Source organism: Electrophorus electricus, chromosome 4 (assembly GCF_041902795.1).
Source record: "Electrophorus electricus isolate QZ-2024a chromosome 4, ASM4190279v1, whole genome shotgun sequence".
Classification (NCBI taxonomy): domain Eukaryota; kingdom Metazoa; phylum Chordata; class Actinopteri; order Gymnotiformes; family Gymnotidae; genus Electrophorus; species Electrophorus electricus.
Window position 1 is genome coordinate 22125360 of NC_137500.1, and position 19985 is coordinate 22145344.

At 42.2% G+C, this 19985-nt stretch overlaps 2 protein-coding genes across 3 annotated transcripts; one reads left to right on the forward strand and one right to left on the reverse strand.

The window, feature by feature from the left end:
* Positions 1-202: 202 nt before the first annotated feature.
* Positions 203-5587, reverse strand: zbtb22a (zinc finger and BTB domain containing 22a). The gene is made up of 4 exons (XM_027028531.3): positions 5250-5587; positions 4392-4603; positions 2599-3319; positions 203-2393 (listed from the first exon to the last, which is right to left on the reverse strand). Exons 2-4 carry the CDS (start codon positions 4596-4598, stop codon positions 1324-1326), a joined length of 1998 nt encoding a protein of 665 aa, XP_026884332.1. The 5' UTR covers positions 4599-4603; positions 5250-5587; the 3' UTR covers positions 203-1323.
* Positions 5588-9552: 3965 nt separating this feature from the next.
* cratb (carnitine O-acetyltransferase b) lies at positions 9553-19521 on the forward strand. 2 transcript variants are annotated; one of them, XM_027028532.3, is made up of 15 exons: positions 9553-9914; positions 10335-10553; positions 10948-11066; positions 11978-12031; positions 12340-12505; positions 13806-13980; positions 14496-14586; positions 14767-14854; positions 14944-15044; positions 15283-15402; positions 15697-15819; positions 16496-16631; positions 16730-16792; positions 16886-17023; positions 18079-19521. In XM_027028532.3, exons 1-15 carry the CDS (start codon positions 9867-9869, stop codon positions 18280-18282), a joined length of 1845 nt encoding a protein of 614 aa, XP_026884333.2. In that variant the 5' UTR covers positions 9553-9866; the 3' UTR covers positions 18283-19521. The 2 variants fall into 2 exon arrangements, with proteins under 2 accessions (XP_026884333.2, XP_081568904.1); XM_081712778.1 differs by lacking the exons at positions 9553-9914; positions 10335-10553 and having other exon boundaries at positions 10977-11170.
* Positions 19522-19985: the final 464 nt, after the last annotated feature.

The window sequence follows — 19985 nt, forward strand, 5'->3', positions numbered from 1 at the left end:
GCTAGAGGCACAAAGCTCCTATACAGGGTATTCAACATTGGTTCTGGACAGCCACAAGCCAAGTTGTATAGGGGATTGCTGATTGGCCAGATCACAAGTATTAGATTAGGCAAAAGCACTAAACAGGGTGTACAGGACTGGGACAGAGAATCACTTCAGTCATCAGTGGCTCATCGGGTCAGTGCTAGGGTCTCTCTGAGTCTTTCACACACACCTTTATTCAGAGATATCACTTTATTCAGATATCATACAAATAATGCACATTTAGCATGGTGTCAGAAAGCACATACACAAAGAAGGGGAAAGCATAGAAACTGCATATATAGCTAGCTACATTAAGCATGGTCCATGTTTTGAGGCCCTTTTACACTGTCTATTAAATATAATTAAAGCACTTTCTCTTACACCCCTGTACATCCAAGTGTGACACTGCATGACATTCTCTTTCCCATGCAGTTACTCAAAGCTAACACATTTAATTAATTTGTTAGATGTTTGTTTTTGTGGTTTATGTGGATTTGAAGTTGCAAATCCGAGTTTTTCAAATTCTGTATTAAAATCAAACAAAAATATCCTACCCTCTTAAAGAAAAGCAACATTTCATAATAATGCACTGTGGGGTACATTTAACACTGCCTTTAAAAACACTGAGCAGAAATGGCACACGCACAACTGTTCCATTTCCACTGTAAACAACCTTATTGATGGAGAGCAGCAGCATCAATCAACTGTCTGACAGCAGTCACAAGCGCATCACTCAAATATATATATGTAAAGTATATGAGTGAAAGTACCAATCTAGAACCAATGCTTGCTCTCTCTCAATTGACTAGCCTCACAAAGCCAGACAAAAACTATTTACCTGTATATGTATACAGCTCATTTACATGGCTTTATTCAAATAACATCCCCCACACCAAAAGCATCCTGAATTTTACAAAATCGAATATCATCCTAAAGGGATGTGTTGTCTCTTGTGACTGAAAATGTGATCACGTGTCATATTTGCAGTCACTCCACAGAAAGTTAAACATTGCCTTTAACAGTTTTACAACAGTTTTACTAACAGTTTTACAATGCTGTGTTTTTTGGAGGAAAAATAGATTCCTACGGCCATTTTCTGTTTTCATCTGTCCAGTTAGACTGTGACTTCACGATTGGATCAAGCCCCGAAATCCACTCTAGAATCTGAGAATCAGATAACTTGAAAAGCTGAACTCTGGTGAGTGAGTTTACTCTACACTAGGACATGAATGATGAACACTGATCTTGGATCAGCACAAAAGCAGAAGTTTTAATAAGAACAGGCATCCAATTTCTTTCTCACGTGTACCTTCCCCCATCCTCCTCCTTCAGAACCTGCTCCATTAGAGCTCTGTCCCGCCCTGAAACTCTCCCCATTAACCCCTCCATACAGCCTACCCCTGCCTGCCCCTCCCCCTCCTCTACTTTCACCTGACTTCGTCCCTCACTGAGGTAAACGGTGTACTCAAACCCTGCCTCCTCCTGCCCCGCATCCGCATCCTTGCCATTGGTGAGGCCATCTGCATGGGGTCCGGCGGCGGCTGCCCTGGAAGCAAGTCGTTGGCACCGTGCCTGGTGTTTGAGGTAGCTGTCCCTCCACACGATCTTCTTGCCGCAGAGTGCGCACTCATATGGCCGGAGGCCGCCATGCGTCTTCACGTGCTTGGTCAGATGGTGCTTCATCTTGAAGCTCTTGGCGCAGACAGGGCAGGCGAAGGGCCGCAGGTTCAGGTGCTGCATTTTGACATGACGGTCGCGCATGCTCTTCAGTGTGAAGGCCTTCCCACAGTGGCAGAAGTGAACTTTGCCCGAGTAGGGCGCTCCTGCCATTGCAGGTGGCGAGGACGAGGAAGGGATGGGAGAGGAGGAAGGAGGGAGAGAGGAGGCGTGTGACGGGGGGGAGAGCCCCCCCGACGTCCAGGTGAGTTCCGAGGGCCCCAGAACAAATTCCCCTCCGCCAGTGCCGCCACTAGGCGACATGGGCAGCAAAGGCCTCTGGGAAACTTGTCCCGTGCCCTCCTCAATCTCGTCATACGTCTCTCCCTCGAAGCCTGCCTCCGCAAAGCGGCTGAAGTCCATTTCGTCCTCCGCGTCATCCTCGCCGTCCTTCATTCTCGAATGGTCCTCCAGCAACCTGCCACCTGGCTGAGCGTACGGACCCGCCGACCAATCGGTTGTGGGCTGCCAGTGAGCGCGTGCGGAGGGCCCTGGGAGAGGACAAGGTGCAGTGGCCTGCACTTCCGACGCATCATCCGTGCGAGACTGAGCTGAGAGAAACCCTTCCTCCTGCTCCCTCTCTCTCTCTGCACTCTCTCCCCCTCTCTCTCTCTCTCCCTCCTCTTTGAGAGTTGCACCTGAGCCACAGTCTCCTAAGTGAGAGAGAAGAGCAGAGAAGAGACAGTCAAACACAAGCAAAGACACACACACACACACACACACACAGGGCGTAGAACATGTCAATCTGGGATATTCACTTTATCAGGAGGGCAGAGTTGCTGCTTTGGGAGAGAACTCTTAACCTCCCCCCCCCGGTGGTTGGGAGTTATACAGCAGTGATGCAGACGCTCCACTCACCAGCCCCACGCTCGTCTAACTCCACCTTCACTCTCTCTTCCTCCAACTCCTCCCCCACTCCTTCATCTGCCTCCATCCACCTCTCCCCTCGCCGCCTCTCCTCCTCCTCCTGCTCCTCCTCCCCCCTCATCCCTCGCTCCCTGCTCTCCTGCGCCCCTCTGAGGCGAGCACGGACTCTGTGTCTCTCATTTGCTCTCTCATTGGTCATCCAGAGCCCCTCAGGGCTGGAGGGCTGTTCTCCCTCCCCAGAGGGGCTGCGGTGAGCCAGGGGAGAATCAGCTCTGTGCTGAGGGGGGGGGGCAAGCCTGGATCTGCCCCACCTCCCCTGCTGCTGCAGTTGCTGGGGTCTCCTCCAGGTGGCCAGAGGCGGCAGGGTGCTGTGATCCACAACAGGCTTCCTGTCTGGGGGAAGGCTGCGCTCGCCTTGGCCCCGTTCCTCCGGGTCAGTCAGGCAACAGTCCGAACTGCTGGGAGACTGGTGCCTGGAGGAGCTGGCCTCACCGGGGCTGACCTGGGCCAAAGGTCGTGACCTCTTCAGGATGTCTGTGCACTTGTCCACGATGTGCCACATCTGCAGGAAGCTGGCCACTGTGACATAGTTGACGATGTCATCACGTACGATGCTCAGCTGACCTGTGTAGGCAGAGTTTAGGACACTCTCGAACGCCAGAGGGTCCATGACTGAAGGCAGAGACACCGTGGTTACATTCTTCAGCAGAACCTGGGACACAAAAGATAATGTTAAAAACAACAGGTCATCTGGGGTATAGTAAAGATCAAGATCATACTCGTGCCTGTTTCACAAATGGGAGGATTTGGGTTTGATTTTTTTTGGTTTTGTCCGTCTTCACAAAACACAGGTGAAGGCAATCAAACTGTGTCTTACACACACTTCATAACAATAATACACTGACCTTTTCCCAAAGGAGTGACACAGCAGATGATCTAACTGATTTCCTTACTTTATGAGAGTCAGTTTTGTGTAATTTGCAGTGTTGCACATTTTATGCTGTTCTGGTCTTTGCTGAACAAGAACACTGGGGGTGGCTCACACATCTCGTCTAGAAGACTTTAAATAACCAAAGATCATAGATGATAGCTTTCACCTTTAAAAGTACTGAGGAAGGGAAGTAACAGCACCACTCAGAAAAGCAGAAATCCCTGAATCTGCAGAATTCTTTCATTCTTTCACAAGCAGTGAGTGAGTGCCTCCTCATTACATTACAAAGTAACCAGTGCTGAAGAGGAAATCTATATTTTCAAACAGCATAGTTAGAACAAAATATTTGACTCCTCTGAAATCCCTCCTGTTTTCAGGCTAAAGCCCTGACTAATGTGGCACGTGCAAACACACACAAAAGTAATAAATAATGTTGTAAAAAATTATAAAATAAATAAATATATATATATATATATATATATATATATATATATATATATATATAATTATTTATTTATATATACACACAATTTATATATTATATAAAAATGTGTTTGTGTATATATATATATATATATATATATATATATATATATATATAAATAATGTATACAAATGTGTGTGTGTGTATATATATATATATATATATATATATATATATATATATAAATAATGTATACAAATGTGTGTGTGTGTGTAGATAGATAGATAGATAGATAGATAGATAGATAGATAGATAGATAGATAGATAGATAGATAAAAGATTGCAATTCAACACATTTGACTGTATTTTTAAGGAAATCCTCTTGATCTAAAAATCAGGTCAACCTAAATCTAGAAATTAGACATGTACCTGATCGTGAAAATAAGGCGAGGAGGCAGCCAGCACGCAGCGGTGAGCCCTGAACACCTGGCCCTGAACCTGGATGGACAAATCGCATAGCCGGCCTTCCTCTCGCTGCCTATTCAGGTTGTCCAACACTGATGCTCGCACGTTGGGAAAACACACTTGGACAACCGGGCCGAGGGGCGCGCTACCGCTGCTCAACGCCTTATCCATTGTGCCTGGAGATTAAACGTGAAACTGAAACGTTAGCTAGTTAGCCAAATGGCAAGATCTTATGAATGTGGTCATACTACTAGTGGTTAAAGCTACCTAGTTGTGCAATAACTTTATTTCCACAGGCAACAAGCCAACATATCTGGTATCTACATTAATTAAATATTTTATACAGGAAACGATGTAATAATTGTATTGCCTCAAACTAGCATTAAAGCACAACTACGTTTAACAGCTAGCTAGATACAAGCTGGCTGTGTATTCTGTAACTGTAGCCTGGCTTGTTAACTTAGCTAGGGTTAGCTAGCATACCTACGTAGCTAGGTAAGCCCTGGTGACAAGGTGCGTTATGTATGCAGTTAGCTTGCTAGCTACCATGTTATGTTAGCTAAATAGCCAGCTCATCTTACTTACGCCATGATAGCTAGCTAGCTATAGTTTATAGACTGCTACAGATATAACCTAGTTAAGCTAAAAAGCTAACGCATTTAGCTAGCTGGCTGTCCGATTCTAAATTTTAAAAAATCCAGATATCTAGCTAGCTAACGCTAATCGTCTAACGACGTCAGATATTGAACCATTTGCTAGCTAACACTAACAGCAAGCTAACTGGCTAATACCTGGGGTGAAAAGGACTCGGTTACATCTTACCCGCTAAGACCAAAAGGATAAAGCGTCTAGTAGTGGAATCTGAACTTGTCAAATATTCGCCTGTCTTATGAATTTCGTTACTGCTGGAAATCCAGGCAAATTTCGCTAGTTAGTGCGCCTTCAGTAATATTTAACTTAGCGTCGTTAAACAGCCTTCGTTTTCCCATTTTTTGCACTAAAATCTTCTTCTGACTTGTATTGGTGACTCGCAACTATCGTTAAAGTACAATACCGCCATCTAGCATACTTTCCGATTAATCGGTAGTAGCGTTCACTTATTCCTCTTAGGTTAAAGCAAAAAAAGCAAGCAAAACAAGAAGTAAGCAAAGCCCACATAAAACAGGCAGTAATCGTAGCGATAGTATAAATGCGGAAGAGCAAGAATGAGGAAGTATTAAGGGAATAGAGAAGTATAATCTGAGTGTGAGTGTCCATTACATTATCATCCCTTTGTGTGAAAGGTTTTACCTAATAAAGCTGCATAAAGTGAGGTTTCTTACGGTCTTTTTGTCTCTTACGAACACATAGCAGTTATTCACTTTATTTATATGAAGGGGAACTCTTGCAAGCTGAGATTTATTTAATGACTAATGAATTGTATATATAACAATTCTGCACAATTACTGAACTGTGCAGAAGAACTGTGTCTAAACTTAGAACTGATTGAGGTTACTTCAGTATTCAGTATTTTTTTCCTCTATGGATTATGGGTCATGCAGAGTTTGGTTACAAGGCCAAAGGTACAAAAAGTATAACTTATAATAAATGTAGCATAAACATATTATGAAGAGTCATAGCTTTCCAGTAGTAAATCCCTTCAGTTAGAAAGACAGTTACAACAAGCAAGTTGGGACAGGATGCATGCACTGAGACGAACAATGGTTATTATGGGCAAATACAAAATCATATTCATAATGCTGATCCAGGGTCAAGCAGCCAGAATATATAATGAAATCATAAATGTCACAGAACCCCAAAGGAATGCAGGAGTACAACACAATGTCTGACAACCAAATAAGGGAAGACAAGGGGTATAAATACAAGTAGATAGAGATAAATGAGACATAAGTGCAAGAAATGAAGAGCTGGGATATACAAAAGTCAAGCCAAGGGCAAACAAAACCACATGGTGCTTAGGGCCATGCAAAGCCAAAGAGGGAAACTGTGACAGACAGACTTTGTCACACCTGATGAATCAGTTAATATTAAATAAAGAACAGGGTTAAGTTGAGCAAGACACTTGGTTTTATATGTCAGACATTTCCTGTTATAGGTTTTTAACCAGCCCAAGCAGTGCATACAGTGAGGGGATTGGGGCAAACTTTCATGTCTTTATTAGAATAAAGTGATGACTTTTTAGTTGACATTGACATACTGTGATGGAGACCATCACTTAGAAAGGTTAAATGGGTACTCTGGGTGCTGTGCCAGGGAGCTGGCTCTCTGGTGGTCAGAGCTCATGTTTAGCTCCTATCAGCCCTGGGTAGGTTGGCTGCCTTTAGCCTTTGTTACACATTGATTTATGAAAGTCATGGAGTTTAATAACCATAAAATGCAGCTAAATAACATTACTCACACAAGAAGAAGAAGAAGAAGAATTATTATTTGATCAAAATCTATATTTAGTCATACAAAATTTAACAAATAATTTAGTTTAGATATTTTTAAATTATTTGCAGCTCAGTTTGATCAATGGAAATGAGCTAATCACAGCATATCTGAACTATCTAATCTAAGATAAAGTGGCAGATTTTTTTCCTTTGCTATGTCTGCCTGCTGGGCTTGATGCTGTAGCCAAACAACACTATCTTAACCACACACATACCACGTAAAATGAGAAGGAGAGAGGGTTGATTGTGTCAGGAAAATACATCAGATCTCTATTCCACATCAGTTAACAACAACAATATTAAAAATGGGACATTTCTGATATTGTGTTTCTCTGGAAACATGTACTTAATGTGAATTTTGACAACCTGAGTCTCATTCTCTCTATTTACATACACTCACCAGCCACTTTATTAGGTACACCTGATCAACTGCTCTTTAACACAAATATCTAATCAGCCAATGGCAGCAACCCATTTAGGCATGGTCAAGTTAACCTGTTAAACCTAAAACCGAGCATCAGAATGAGGTAGAAAAGTGGCTTAATTGACTTTGAATGTGACATGGTTGTTGGGGCTGGACAGGCTGGTCTGTGTATTTCAGAAACCTCTGGGGTATTTTCACACAAACCCATCTTTAGAGTTTACAGAGAATGGTCAGAAAAAGAGAAAATGTCCCTTGAGTGGCAGTTCTCTGGATGAAAATGCTTTGTTGATGCCAGGGGTAAGATGAGAATGACCAGACTGGTTCAAGCTGATAGGAAGGCAACAGTAACTTAAGTAACCATTTACATTTACGGCATTTGGCAGACACTCTTATCCCTAGTGACTTACAAAAGTGCTTTGTCATTTACTCATAGGATATATCCTAGTACAGTAGGTTAAAGTCCAACCTAATAATGCACTAGAATACTGTAGAATACAGGGATCACCACTGATACCTAGAAGTACAAAATACATAAGGTCTATCTTAAACAATGATAAGTGCAATAAACAATAAGTGCTAGAGTTTGTTAAACAACACAATAAACAATACCCTACAATAAGTACTAATTTAGTCAGTCAATATGGAAGCAGGGTCAGTTGTCCTTTAAATATTCCCCAAATAGATGGGTCACTTGTATAACCGAGGTATTCAGAAGAACATCTCTGAATACCCAACACATTGAACCTTGAAGCAGATAGGCTACAGCAGCAGAAGACCACACTGGGTGTCACTTGTGTCTAAAAACAGGCAACTAAGGCTACAATTTGCATGGGATCACCAAAATTGGACAATATGGAAAAATGTTGCCTGGTATGAAGCACATCAAATTATCCTGCGACATTTGGATGTTAGGGTCAGAATTTGGCATAAACGTGAAATCTTGAATCCATCCTGCCTTGTTTCAACAGTTCAGGTTGGTGGTCACACGTGTGATACTTTCTTGGTACACTTTGGTCTCTTTAATACCAATTCATCATTTAAATGCCACAGCCTACATGAGTATTGTTGCTGACCATGCCCATCCAATAATGACCAAAGTGTACCCGTCTTCTGATGTCTACTTCCAGCAGGTTGATGCACCATGAGACAGCTCAGATCATCTCAAACTGCTTTCTTGAGCACGACAATGAGTTCAATATAATCGAATGGTCTCCAGTCACCAGAACTCAAATACAGCACCTTAGCACTGAACACTAGATGGCGGTACAGGTCTAAATTCCTAGGCTTTTAAAAAGCTTTTAAAAAGCTTTTATGTTATTCCAGGATGAAAACGCTTGCGAGTTAAAATACCACCTTGGATGTTAGTCAGACTCCAGTTCAGTTACTGATATCGAGAATATTACGTGCAGATTTATTTTTGACTGCAGTGGTTTATAGATGTATGATGCAATGTAAGACAAAATCGCACCTCTCTCAAATTTTGAATGGCAGTCTGAATTTGTACATCTATTAAATAACCTACAAGATGTTACTAATGAAATTGGTGATGATTGTGGGAACAAGGCAGGTGTTTCTAATAAAGCATGTGGTGAATACATTGTAAATACACTCTAAAATATTATAAAGTTTGAAAACAAATATTGTCGAATCTGTAAGACAGGAATATGAACTGCTTGTTTAACTGGGAGCTACATAGGAATGATTATGCTAATTAGGAAAGGCTCATTTGGGTAATTGCGAAAGGCTTGACTGCTTTTTAAAGCCTGGCTTGCAGTTTCCTTATACAGTAAACTGATGTATGGAGTGCTGAAAGTGAAAAGCAGTCAACACCAGCATATTATAAAAATGCTGAATCTATATTGAATATACATTAAATAATAAAAATACAAACATTGGAAATAAGTAGACCTAGTAATATATGATCGCATATGACATGATAAAAGCAGACGTTTTCTGTTAGTATTAAGAAATATAGGAGATGGCACAGAGTGCTTATGGTGTGGATCTTCATTTCTCACTTGGTAGTTAAGCAGTTGGGATATGACATATCCCAACATATGTATTCATCATACCGCTTCAAATCACCTCCGTTTCAGAACTGAAAGCGCTCAATAAAATGTTATTGAAAAGTTGCATGTCTATTTATGAAACTATGCTAAAGTGCCGACCAATCTTGATAATACTATATGTAAGATAGCGCAATAGTACGTGCGTCCGTGCACGAAGGAATACGGTAGGGTTTGGGTTTGGCGTCGCGTGATCATCCCAAACGACGGAGAACACTGCACGTGTCCACAGTTCCTACTCTGTGCTGTTGTGCTACGGATCACGAATTCTAACATTTGACGATCGCTCGAAAAGCGAGCAGAGGTTTTAGTCAGACCATCGTTGTGGGCAAACTAGGGGAGTTAACTAGCTGTTGCTTTAGACTATGCTATGTATTCATTACCTAGCTAGCTAATTACTTTGTTGTTAAACAGGATTGGATGACGTTCCAGACTCACTGTGTCTTAAAAGCGTTTGTTTACACATTTATGAATTCGATTTCAACATCGCGGGGTGAGCTACAAATAGCTTACAGTTATGATTTTAGAGAAGCTATCAAGAGCAAACTTCGTTCTTCGCTCGAGGGTAAGTAGCTAAATTACCAAAACCATAGAGCCTAATCTAGGTAGCTAACTTTCTGAAAAACCGATTTTTAAGTACGTACGTCACCTAATGCTACTGTCTGGGCAACATTAAGGTAGCTTGCTAACGCTAGCTAACTTATGCACAGTTGCAAATACCGTCAGTTCACTTATTAGCCAGCTATCACTTTTAACTGTTGATAACTGACCTACATAAAGTTGATCTAACACATGTAGGTTATCTATCTAAATGTCAATAGCTAGCAACGTTAGCTGCTGAATCAAATTGACTTTAAATGCCATACTTTTCGAGAGTTTGTTTAAAGATGTACGCTGACCGAAATCAGGTTTTAAGCTTACTGCAATCGTATGCTTTTGTAAACGACTATTTCAAAAAACAAAAAAACGTTTTCCTTCCCGGCAGAAGGCCTTTGTAAGGCAGGCGCACTCCGCCGTGCCACCTCAGCCTGTGCCGCCGCTGGCCCAGACTCTGCAGCGTTACCTGCGGGCTCTGGAGCCACTGTTACCGTCCGATGAACTGGAGCACACTCAGAAGATGGTACAGCGTTTCGGTAGCCCCGGAGGTCTGGGCGAAAGATTACAGAAAGGCCTGGACAAGCGAGCCAGACACACCCACAACTGGGTAAATACTTAAATCCATCTATGCGTGTTTGTGCTTATTGGTATGCGAGTCGATGTATTTACTTTTAAGCTAGCAAGCAGCCTTTTGTCGGTTTTTACTCTTGCAAAGGGCTACTGGCCCAGCTGGGACCAGTGATGTGTAGTTCTTTTGTCATTGTTTTATATAAGTATTTTCCTTAATCATGGGTCCCCTCCACTTGTGCAGTAGGCAGGGCACACCTGCTAATGTGAAAACAGCCAGTAACTGCTTAAATGACCCTTAAATGATGTCATTGAATGCATGTTTTATTGTAGTTGAGCTGTTTCTCTGAGGTTAAGATTGCTTCTATAAGGCTGGATGTTGGCATTCTACTTGATGGTGTTTGTTGACATTAACACCCCCTCTGCCACTGTAGATTACAGACTGGTGGATACAGTGGGCTTACCTGGAGAGCCGGCAGCCTCTAGCAGTTCACTCCAACCCTGCCATCTCCCTTCCCAGACGGGACTTCTCTGACTGGAGGGGCCAGCTAGTGTGGGTGACGACCTCAGTCCAAATAAAAACGCACAAAGGAAAATGCCTAGATGCATACACAGTCTCCATACATGGTGGTATGGAAGTCATGAGACATGGAATCGGTAACACCTATTGCTGATGTTTTGGGGCCACTCGGTTAAGATGATATGGAATTTGCATATTACAGTCTGTCATTGTTGGAATAGTCTGTCTCAAATACACACACACACACACACACACGCACACACATAAACGGCCTGTTGTGGTCTGCTTCCTTAACAATGCTCTACTGACTGTTCTGGCTGGTTCATTATATGAAACAATATCTTTACTGACACAGTAATGGCAACATGATGTACATGTGAGGCAGTTATATTTTCACATCACTGTTGCATTCAATAAGAAAACGCACCTTTACATTCATAGACCAATCTCTGGATACCAGGACAGGTCACTGACTGCCCGATGAATTGTGTTTTTTGCTTTCTTTATGATGTACAGTATGAAATTACTCTTTCTTGTTTTTTATAAGTTGGCCTTTGTTAATTTTACTGTAATTATTTATAGTCTCTTATCATATCACCCATACAGAGCAAACCAGGAGCATCTGAGAATGGTCACAATATTCACAGCACTTAATAACTTGTGATTCATTAGTGTCCGTTTTTGAATACTGGGACCATCTGTGATGTCACTATTTCAAAGGCCAGTATTGTGCTAGTGAATTAATGCAGGATATATTGTGCAGGCCTGATTTGACATGTTCTGTAGAAATATTTGTATGGATGAATAAACGGGGTCTCCCCTGCACTTTTTCATGGCGTGCAAGGAGCTGTCTAGATGTTTGTGTTAAAGCACATAGTTGTATTGAGCTTGAGGCTTTCAGTTGGGGATGCACTATAAGACATGATTGCATCTGCTTCCTTCAGGTTTGCATCCAAGCTCATTTCTGCTGTGCTGGACTTCAAGGCCAGAGTTGACAGGTTTGTCCTGATTCATTTGTTCATCTGCTTTCATTGTAATGGTGTGAATGTGGTGATCAAGGGCTGATTTATTCTGTCTTAACTATCCATGATGAGCGACTACTTTTCACTGTTAACCATTTCATTACAGGCAACTGCTTGTTTGAGTTTGCCAGCACCAAATACTGGGCCTGACCTCATGTCGCTTCTAAATTTATCAGTGGTCTGGTCAACTAGTAGAGCCTGCTACTGATCATTTCTTCCATCACTCAACCTGCCCCATATTCCCATCTCATTTCCTCTCTCACCCCTTGACCACTGCCCCCCAGTGGCCGTTTGTCAGTGGAGTATATGCGGGGCAGGCCGTTGTGTCTGGAGCTCTTCCCTCAGCTCTTCTCGTCCTGTCGGGTTCCGGGCCCGAAGCACGACCACGTGGTTCACTATGGCAGACCCCGTCGTGGCCCGACCCACATCACCGTGGTGCGCAACTACCAGGTAAGTCCCACCCTCCTTCTGCCTGCCATGTTCTCCCCTTGCTGTCCCGCAGAGACTCGGGTCTGCTCTCTTTTATCTCTCCCAGTCCAGCTTATGAAAGGCTTGAGAATGACCTCCCCAGCTGACTTGTGTTTAAGTGCAGTAGTTGGTTTTTAGTCTGGCTGTGCTAGATCCCTGAGCCTTCCACCATCATCAGGGTTCAACAATATTGTTTGTCCGGGGCAAGTAAAATGCGATGTGTGTACAGCAGCATGGTTGGGCCAGTTCATGTTTGGGTGGGGTTAACAACGTAACTGACACCAAACTCAGTACTTGAATATGTAACCCCTCATTGTGCAAAAAATGGTCTCCATTCATGCATACTGACAAACAAGCCAATTATATTCTCTGTTGACAATGTTAGAGCGAGGTGTGCAGGAAAATAGCGAAGTGCAAATGCTAAGCAAAGCAAATCTGTAGCTTCTTTTCCTCATGAACCAATTTGACCCCTCTGACCCTGAGATGTTCTGCAATGTTTGTAGGGAATATCCTATCAAGGCAGATTAAAAGTCTTTGTCTGAATGACAAATTTTAGAAATCACATTGCGTATAGCAGTGAAAAACCCACTAGCGCATGTGACTCACTGGACATGTACAAGCGACAGATGAACAATGAAGCCAATTCCATGTTGACCAAGTTGGTCACAAAAGCATACTGTTTTTTACCACAGAAAAACAAGTTAAATCAAAGTATATTGTGAGAATGTACATTTTAAGAATAACCTTACTTAAGTACCCATATGTCAATATATTTATGTGAATAATGCTTTATAATACAAAGATTTGTTTGGCACTGTAGAAATTTGGGTGGGGTCTATGAATTCTTCGGTTTGCCAGACCAGGAAAGTTGTGGAAAAATGTTAACATTGACCACTGTTCTAGTCTTGTGGGTTCTCATGGCTGCCAGTTACTTTTATGAATATGGCTGAGACAAATGGCTGCTAACCAAAACAAGCCAGGCAGGTTTATAGCTTGTGTTTTTAGTAGTGCTGCTAATCACCCATATCAGATGAAACAGCCCTTGGCTTAGCAGACCGCATTGATGGATACAAAAATCAGACAGCCACTCCCTTTCAGCGGTGTGGTGCTGGGGGCTGCCACTTCTGAGGTGATGCTGTGTATACCAGTCTGATGGGGGGTGGATGCCATTGCAGTGCAGGCTGGAATAACCTGGACATTGAGGTTCATTGTTGTGTAAGGTTCGTTATAGTGTGTGCTAGCAAAATATCTTAATTTGGCATGTGCACGCACATGCATGCAGTTTTTCCAGCTAGATGTGTACAACAGTGACGGCACTCCGCTCACTCAGAGTCAGATCCATGCTCAGCTCTGCCGAATTCGCTCCCAGTCATGGAAGACTGATAAGGAGCCCATGGGAATTCTGACCAGCGAGCACCGCCACACCTGGGGCCAGGCGTACAACCGGCTGCTGCAAGGTACCTTCTTCCTAAGTTACACAAAATGTAAAACATACCGCTGTGTTAAAGATTAGAACATTAATATACACATCACAACCATGTTAAACCCCTAAAAACAGTACAAACACTGTTTGCTTTCAGTGTTTAGCACACGTACAACACCAGTGTGCTTAAAAACTAATTTCTCACTTGCACACTAAAATGCACCTAAACACTACCACTACCACCACCACTGATGCATCATTGCCCCTCCCAGACACCAAACCATAGTCGTTCTACATTGTCCTTCTGCATGAGGAATGTTTTTTTAGCCTACCCATCTCCCAGCAGTGTGTCTCATATCCACCATGTGCCCTTCACATTTCCCCACTCCACTCTGTGTTCCATGAGTATGAGTATGGGGATGAGCAGGGAACACCGACATTGTGCTGGAAGCTCCATGCCAGACCCACACTGCTGTCTTTTTGTTTTTTCTTTTTCATGTCTTGCATGACCTGTTTGATTAGATTTCTTCTGCTCCCTGGTCTCTGTAGATAAGGTTAATAAGGAGTCAGTGAGGCTGATTGAGAAAGGGCTCTTCACTCTCTGCCTTGACTCTCCTGTCATGAGGATCTCTGATGAGAAGTACGAGTCTCTCTCTCTCTGCTTTGTTTGCATTTTACTGTATGGGTAAAGGAATAAATATTGCTGAATCTGTGACTTGAAGTATGTAAAAAAAAATTTCTTGAGTTAATGTGTTTAGACAATGAAAGGAATGTCTTTTTTGAAATTATTTAATTTTCTTTGGATAATGGATGATTTCAGGTATGCAAGCCGAATGGCAGCTCAGATCTTGCATGGAGGAGGGACTTATTCGAACAGTGGGAACCGATGGTTTGATAAAACATTACAGGTAGGTGGAACTTTGTGCCATCTGGATATGGCTAAGTCATTCCCTCTCCTTCTCATTTACAAATCCACCCCATATCTCTTTCTCTGTAGTTTGTGATAGGAGAAGATGGTTCGTGGGGACTCTTGTATGAACAGGCGACTGCTGAAGGCCCTCCAATAGCCACACTCCTGCACCACATTCTGCAGTACTGGTACACACGCGCACACAGTATAGTATAGTGACATTTTGTATAAAATATTATATTCAGAGCTGGTTTTCCCAGAAAGTGCCTGATCTGACACTAATCCAGGACTGTAGGCCATCAGAGGAGAATCCATACTGACCTTGCAGTTTAAAGAGTAATAATCTATGCCTGGCAATCAGCTGTGTGGATTGTTGTGAGCACAGGGCACTCTTTTGTTCTTTCTTTCCACCTCTCTCTCCTATAGTAAAAAAGCTGATACAGTGCGAGCTCCTCTCATCCCTCTGCCAATGCCCAAGAAGCTCTACTTTTACATTGACCCAGCCATCAAATGGGACATTGAAATGGCCAAGCAGAACCTTGACATGTGAGTTATCTCCACTTAGTTTACATAGCCCAGCCTCTCCCACCAAGGATTTCTAAAAAATTAATCAATTAATTTTTTAAAAAGTGGGAAAACTTGGATAAACAAAACACTGAAAACTATTAATGCATTATTGTCTAACCTGAGGAATACTGCTTCATTCCAGGCTTGTACATAGTGGAAATGAAGTGCATTGACCCTCTGGGTAGTAGTTTGACACCCTTGTACAGCATCTATGATATTTGTGTCTTTTGGGCTAACGTTAAAACAACTGACCAAGCGGTGTTGTTCGTTTAGCCTCATCAATGACCTGGACATCACCTGCTTTAACTTCCAGCGCTTTGGGAAGGAGTTCCCCAAACAGTTTATCCTCAGTCCCAATTCCTTCATACAGTTGGCCATCCAGCTGGCGTACTACAGGTGAGCAAGATCCACCCATGGATGTTCTCATCTACCCTGCAGCCATGAGTGACTAGCCACGCAGATGTTGTACTTGTCCTGGAATCTCAAAAGCATGTGTGTATGTAAAATATGGATTGCAGTACAAACCTATAAGAAGCCTAGAATCCTGGTAAAGCAAAACCATTTTATGATGCCCTTTGATTGTAATCTTTCACATAATTATTGTAATCTTTCACATAATTATTGTAACCTAATGCATTCTAAATATCAGTGCCATTACATATTGTATACATAGCTAGATGGTTAGCATGAGGAATGATATGCTATGTTCCTCAAAGCAAATATAGCTTTCTTCACTTGGGTAGTACTTGTGCAGGAACTCACACCATGCCACCCAGAGTACTTCTGCTTTTGGTTGTCGCAGGTAAAGAGGTACTAGGCATGTTCAATGCATGTAAACTATAGTAACTGGTAGATGATTGGATGATTATAGCATTTAATTTTATTTTTTTTTTTTGGATGAGTTTTCTGGGGCATTGCTATTTAAAAATGGTATCACCCATTCCCTCTCCCTACTGCATTTACCTGTTTTAGTACTAAACTTGAAGGTGGATGTGTCCAGGTGTGTGGTAATTTGTGGTTACTGTTGGATCTGTATTCTGGTATCTTGTAAGTGTTTTTGGTTTGTCACCAGAGTGCACAGTGAGGTGTGCGCCACATGTGACATTGCCTCGCTTAGAATGTTCCGGGGAGGACGCACAGACTACATCCGTTCTCCGACCAATCAGATGCTGAGCTTCATTCAAGCATTTGATGATCCCTCTGTCTCTGTGAGTGATGAGACTGGTTCAATGAGAGAGAAAAAATGGAAATGCAAAATGGCACCTTTTCAAAGCATACAAACAGTCTTCACACATGTTTCTTTCAGAGAGAGGCCAAGGTTGAACTGCTTAGAGAGGCAGTGGAGACGTACAGTCAGCTCACAGACCAGGTGCTCATGACTAGAGAGCATAATAGCTATTTATCTGTGTGAACATGGTCATTACTAATTGCTCATTTTCTGGGTGGGTGTGTTTTTGATCAGGCGCTTCAGGGCCAGGGTATAGATCGCCACCTACTGGGCCTGAAATTGCAGGCCATTGAGGAGGGACTGAGTGTGCCCAGGATGTTCATGGACACAGCCTATGGACTGGCTACCCACTTTAAGCTGCGGACTGGACAGGTACCAGTACACACGCACACACAACGCACCCCCCCAGGTAGATTTCTCTAAACGGATAAGGTAGCTCTGGTCTTGAGTGACCTTCACAATGTTTTACAGAATGGTTCTGCAGAGTGCAATAGAAACCTGCAATGTGATGTTAAATTATAATAGTTTTTAATACATGCAGTTAGGTATAATTTAAGATATGACTGAGTTTCTTGCAAGGAACACTACTAATTATTACAGACTAAATAAGGCACTTTCATATTCATTGTCATAAGAATATAATATGTTAAGTCCAAACCCTTTCTGTTTAACATTGTAAAATCAGTTTGCATGGTGTTGGCAAAAAAGGTCTGGTGCACATTTGGTATGTCCGCACCTAAAACAGAATCTAAAGAGAGAAGAATGAAGGAACTGAGCCGACTCCACTATCAGCATTATAGTGTGTAGTTTTACTGTAATTGAGCACACTGGTTGACATAGATGATGTGAAAATCTGAAAGTGAATGACTTGATCCAGCACAATGCTGAGTCTAAAACCGCACCAACATGTCAGATGCTTAGAAATGCAGATGCATCAAAGGTTCTGCTATCCCAGCAATGTGTTTAAATGTGAGTTTTGGATATACTCCAGGACTGTTTTGCTTTAACAGCAGCAGCAGGCAAAGCCCCCCCCCCATCACTCACTCAGTCATGTGTGCACCTCCTGTGGTTAACTGAGCTGCTATTGAATCTAAGCATCATAGAGCAAAGGTTCTGTTCCTGTAGCTGGTAAAACAGGCATGAAGAGCAAGATGTGCTAGCAGTACCAAGCTCGCAGCATGTATGGATTTAATCTCTGCCAAATGCTATAAATGTGAAATTTTATTAATATAAAATGTTGGAGTAACACTTTCAACACTCTTGCTAGCAGTTATTGCAGTCTTGAAAGCATTAGTTTGGGGTTGGGATTTGAGCTTATGGAAACTTTTAATAGTTTCTAATCAGTTTAGCATGACTGGGTGATCCATCTCTTTTACTGGATCTTTGTGGATACCATGTTCTAATTCTTTGTCCATTTTCACCCATAGGTCCCCACTAATACGGACAGCGTCATGTGCTTTGGACCTCTGGTTCCGGACGGGTATGCCGTGTGCTACAACCCACAGTCAGACCACGTTCACTTCTCCGTCACTGCCTTCAACTGCTGCGAAGAGACCAACGCAGAGCACCTGGCTCTTACACTCGAGAGTGCCCTATGTGACCTCCAGGAGTTACTGCAGCCTTCTCCATAGAGCAGCGGTCAGCTTTCAGTTGGAGCAGGACTGAGCTTTAACACCTCCCTAATATCCTCCTTTCTGTCTAGTTTTCAAGAGGACTACCCAAGAGTCCAGTCCGGAGGAGTATATAAACACAGCATTATCTAGTGTTGTTTAAGGCACATTAACGGGGGGCGCTCAACAAACTTTGCCATTAAAACTTGAAGAGTATTTGTAGTTAGTGATAGAAATTCACACCTTAAGTAGTGAATCCCAGGCTCCCATGGGTTAGTGAGCCCTTTCTTTTCAGGAGTGGTTGGAGATGCTTCCTCATTTGCTGTATGACCAGCAGTAATCCGGTAATGACCTGCAAGCCAACGCCTCAATATTTTAGTAGTAGTATTTATATATATATATATATATATATATATATATATATATATATATATATATATATATATATATATATATATATATCTGTCTGCCTGCCTGCAGATATAAATATTTCATGCTGTTGAAATTGCCATGTGTACCATTCATGATTACCCCTGATTTTTCTTAAGTTAGCAGTACATATCTGATTTGATGTTTTTGCCATGACACTATTTCACCATGGTCATTTATTTATCTAGCCAGTGTTATTGGCTCAGGTTTCACCTCATAACACTTGTTTTATAAAAGGGGGGAATGAAATAGCTGGAAGCTCTATTGCTGATCTCCCTGTAAGGAAGGTAAAACGCATCCTATCTGACAGCATGGCTTGTGTCTTGTTAGCAAGTGACCTGTTGTGTGAAACAGCTGTGGGACGTGTAGGTTCAGCATCTACACATGAGCACTAGAGGGCGCTGAGGAGACAACCCACCCGAAGGCTGAGTAAATGACTGCATCAGATAGACTGAACAGTAGTGTAGTACAGTCGAGCTTGAGAAATGCTACACCTATAGTCAAGCACAGCATGTCTAATTCAAACAGCGGTGAGCGGTGAAATGATGTAATTCACTGTACTCCTTTAGCTGCTGTGACTGCACTCTTCCTGACTGGAATGCGTCTGAGGAAAGTCACATGGAACCTTTATTGCAGTGCATTATGGGATGTCTACCTACATCTAAAAATATCTAAAATGTGGCCTTGGAATTGTTCTTGTTTGGAAAACAGTAGCTTTTGTGCAGTTTGAATGTGTGCTTTTTTTGGGGGGGGGGGGATAACCTACATTTAATCGTTCACCTGTTTTCTAATCACATATGGAAAGGTTTAATAAATAGTATGCCAATCTGAGCTTTTGTTCAAATCTGTGTCGATTCACCTGGTTTTACATTATCCGAATCCAGAGAATAGGTTCAAACTAGAGGAAAAACAAACACCATCCTATGGCCTTATTCTTTTCCTAACACCATCCTACATAAGTACTGATATTTATGATCAAATTGGCTCATGGTCAGAATAGTAGAGACATTCTGGGTATGTGTTTTGGTTGTGGCAGTTGAATTGACAAGTTTAGGTCAATATCAGGTCATTAGACAGGTTTTCATATGTGTCCAACACTCCCTGATATTTTCTTAAAAGCTGTGGAGGATTTAATCACATTTTACTTACAAATGTGCATCATGCTAAGTGTGTGGTTCAAAGGACAAAAGTAGAATGACATTTGTTTGGTATTCAGTATGCTGGCAACATTTTATATAGCATATTCTGAGTTATTCAGGTTGCCTTTGCTTGCTATTTGCACCAGTAAAATTAAA

Coding starts and splice junctions, on each gene's coding strand:
- zbtb22a (XM_027028531.3), bottom strand. CDS start 4,598: ATGGATAAGGCGTTGAGCAGCGGTAGCGCGCCCCTCGGCCCGGTTGTC. Junction 3,320..4,391: donor CGCCTTATTTTCACGATCAG/GTACATGTCTAA, acceptor TTTGTGTCCCAG/GTTCTGCTGAAGAATGTAAC. Junction 2,394..2,598: donor GTTAGACGAGCGTGGGGCTG/GTGAGTGGAGCG, acceptor TCTCTCACTTAG/GAGACTGTGGCTCAGGTGCA.
- cratb (XM_027028532.3), top strand. CDS start 9,867: ATGATTTTAGAGAAGCTATCAAGAGCAAACTTCGTTCTTCGCTCGAGG. Junction 13,981..14,495: donor GTACAACCGGCTGCTGCAAG/GTACCTTCTTCC, acceptor TGGTCTCTGTAG/ATAAGGTTAATAAGGAGTCA. Junction 17,024..18,078: donor TTAAGCTGCGGACTGGACAG/GTACCAGTACAC, acceptor TTTCACCCATAG/GTCCCCACTAATACGGACAG.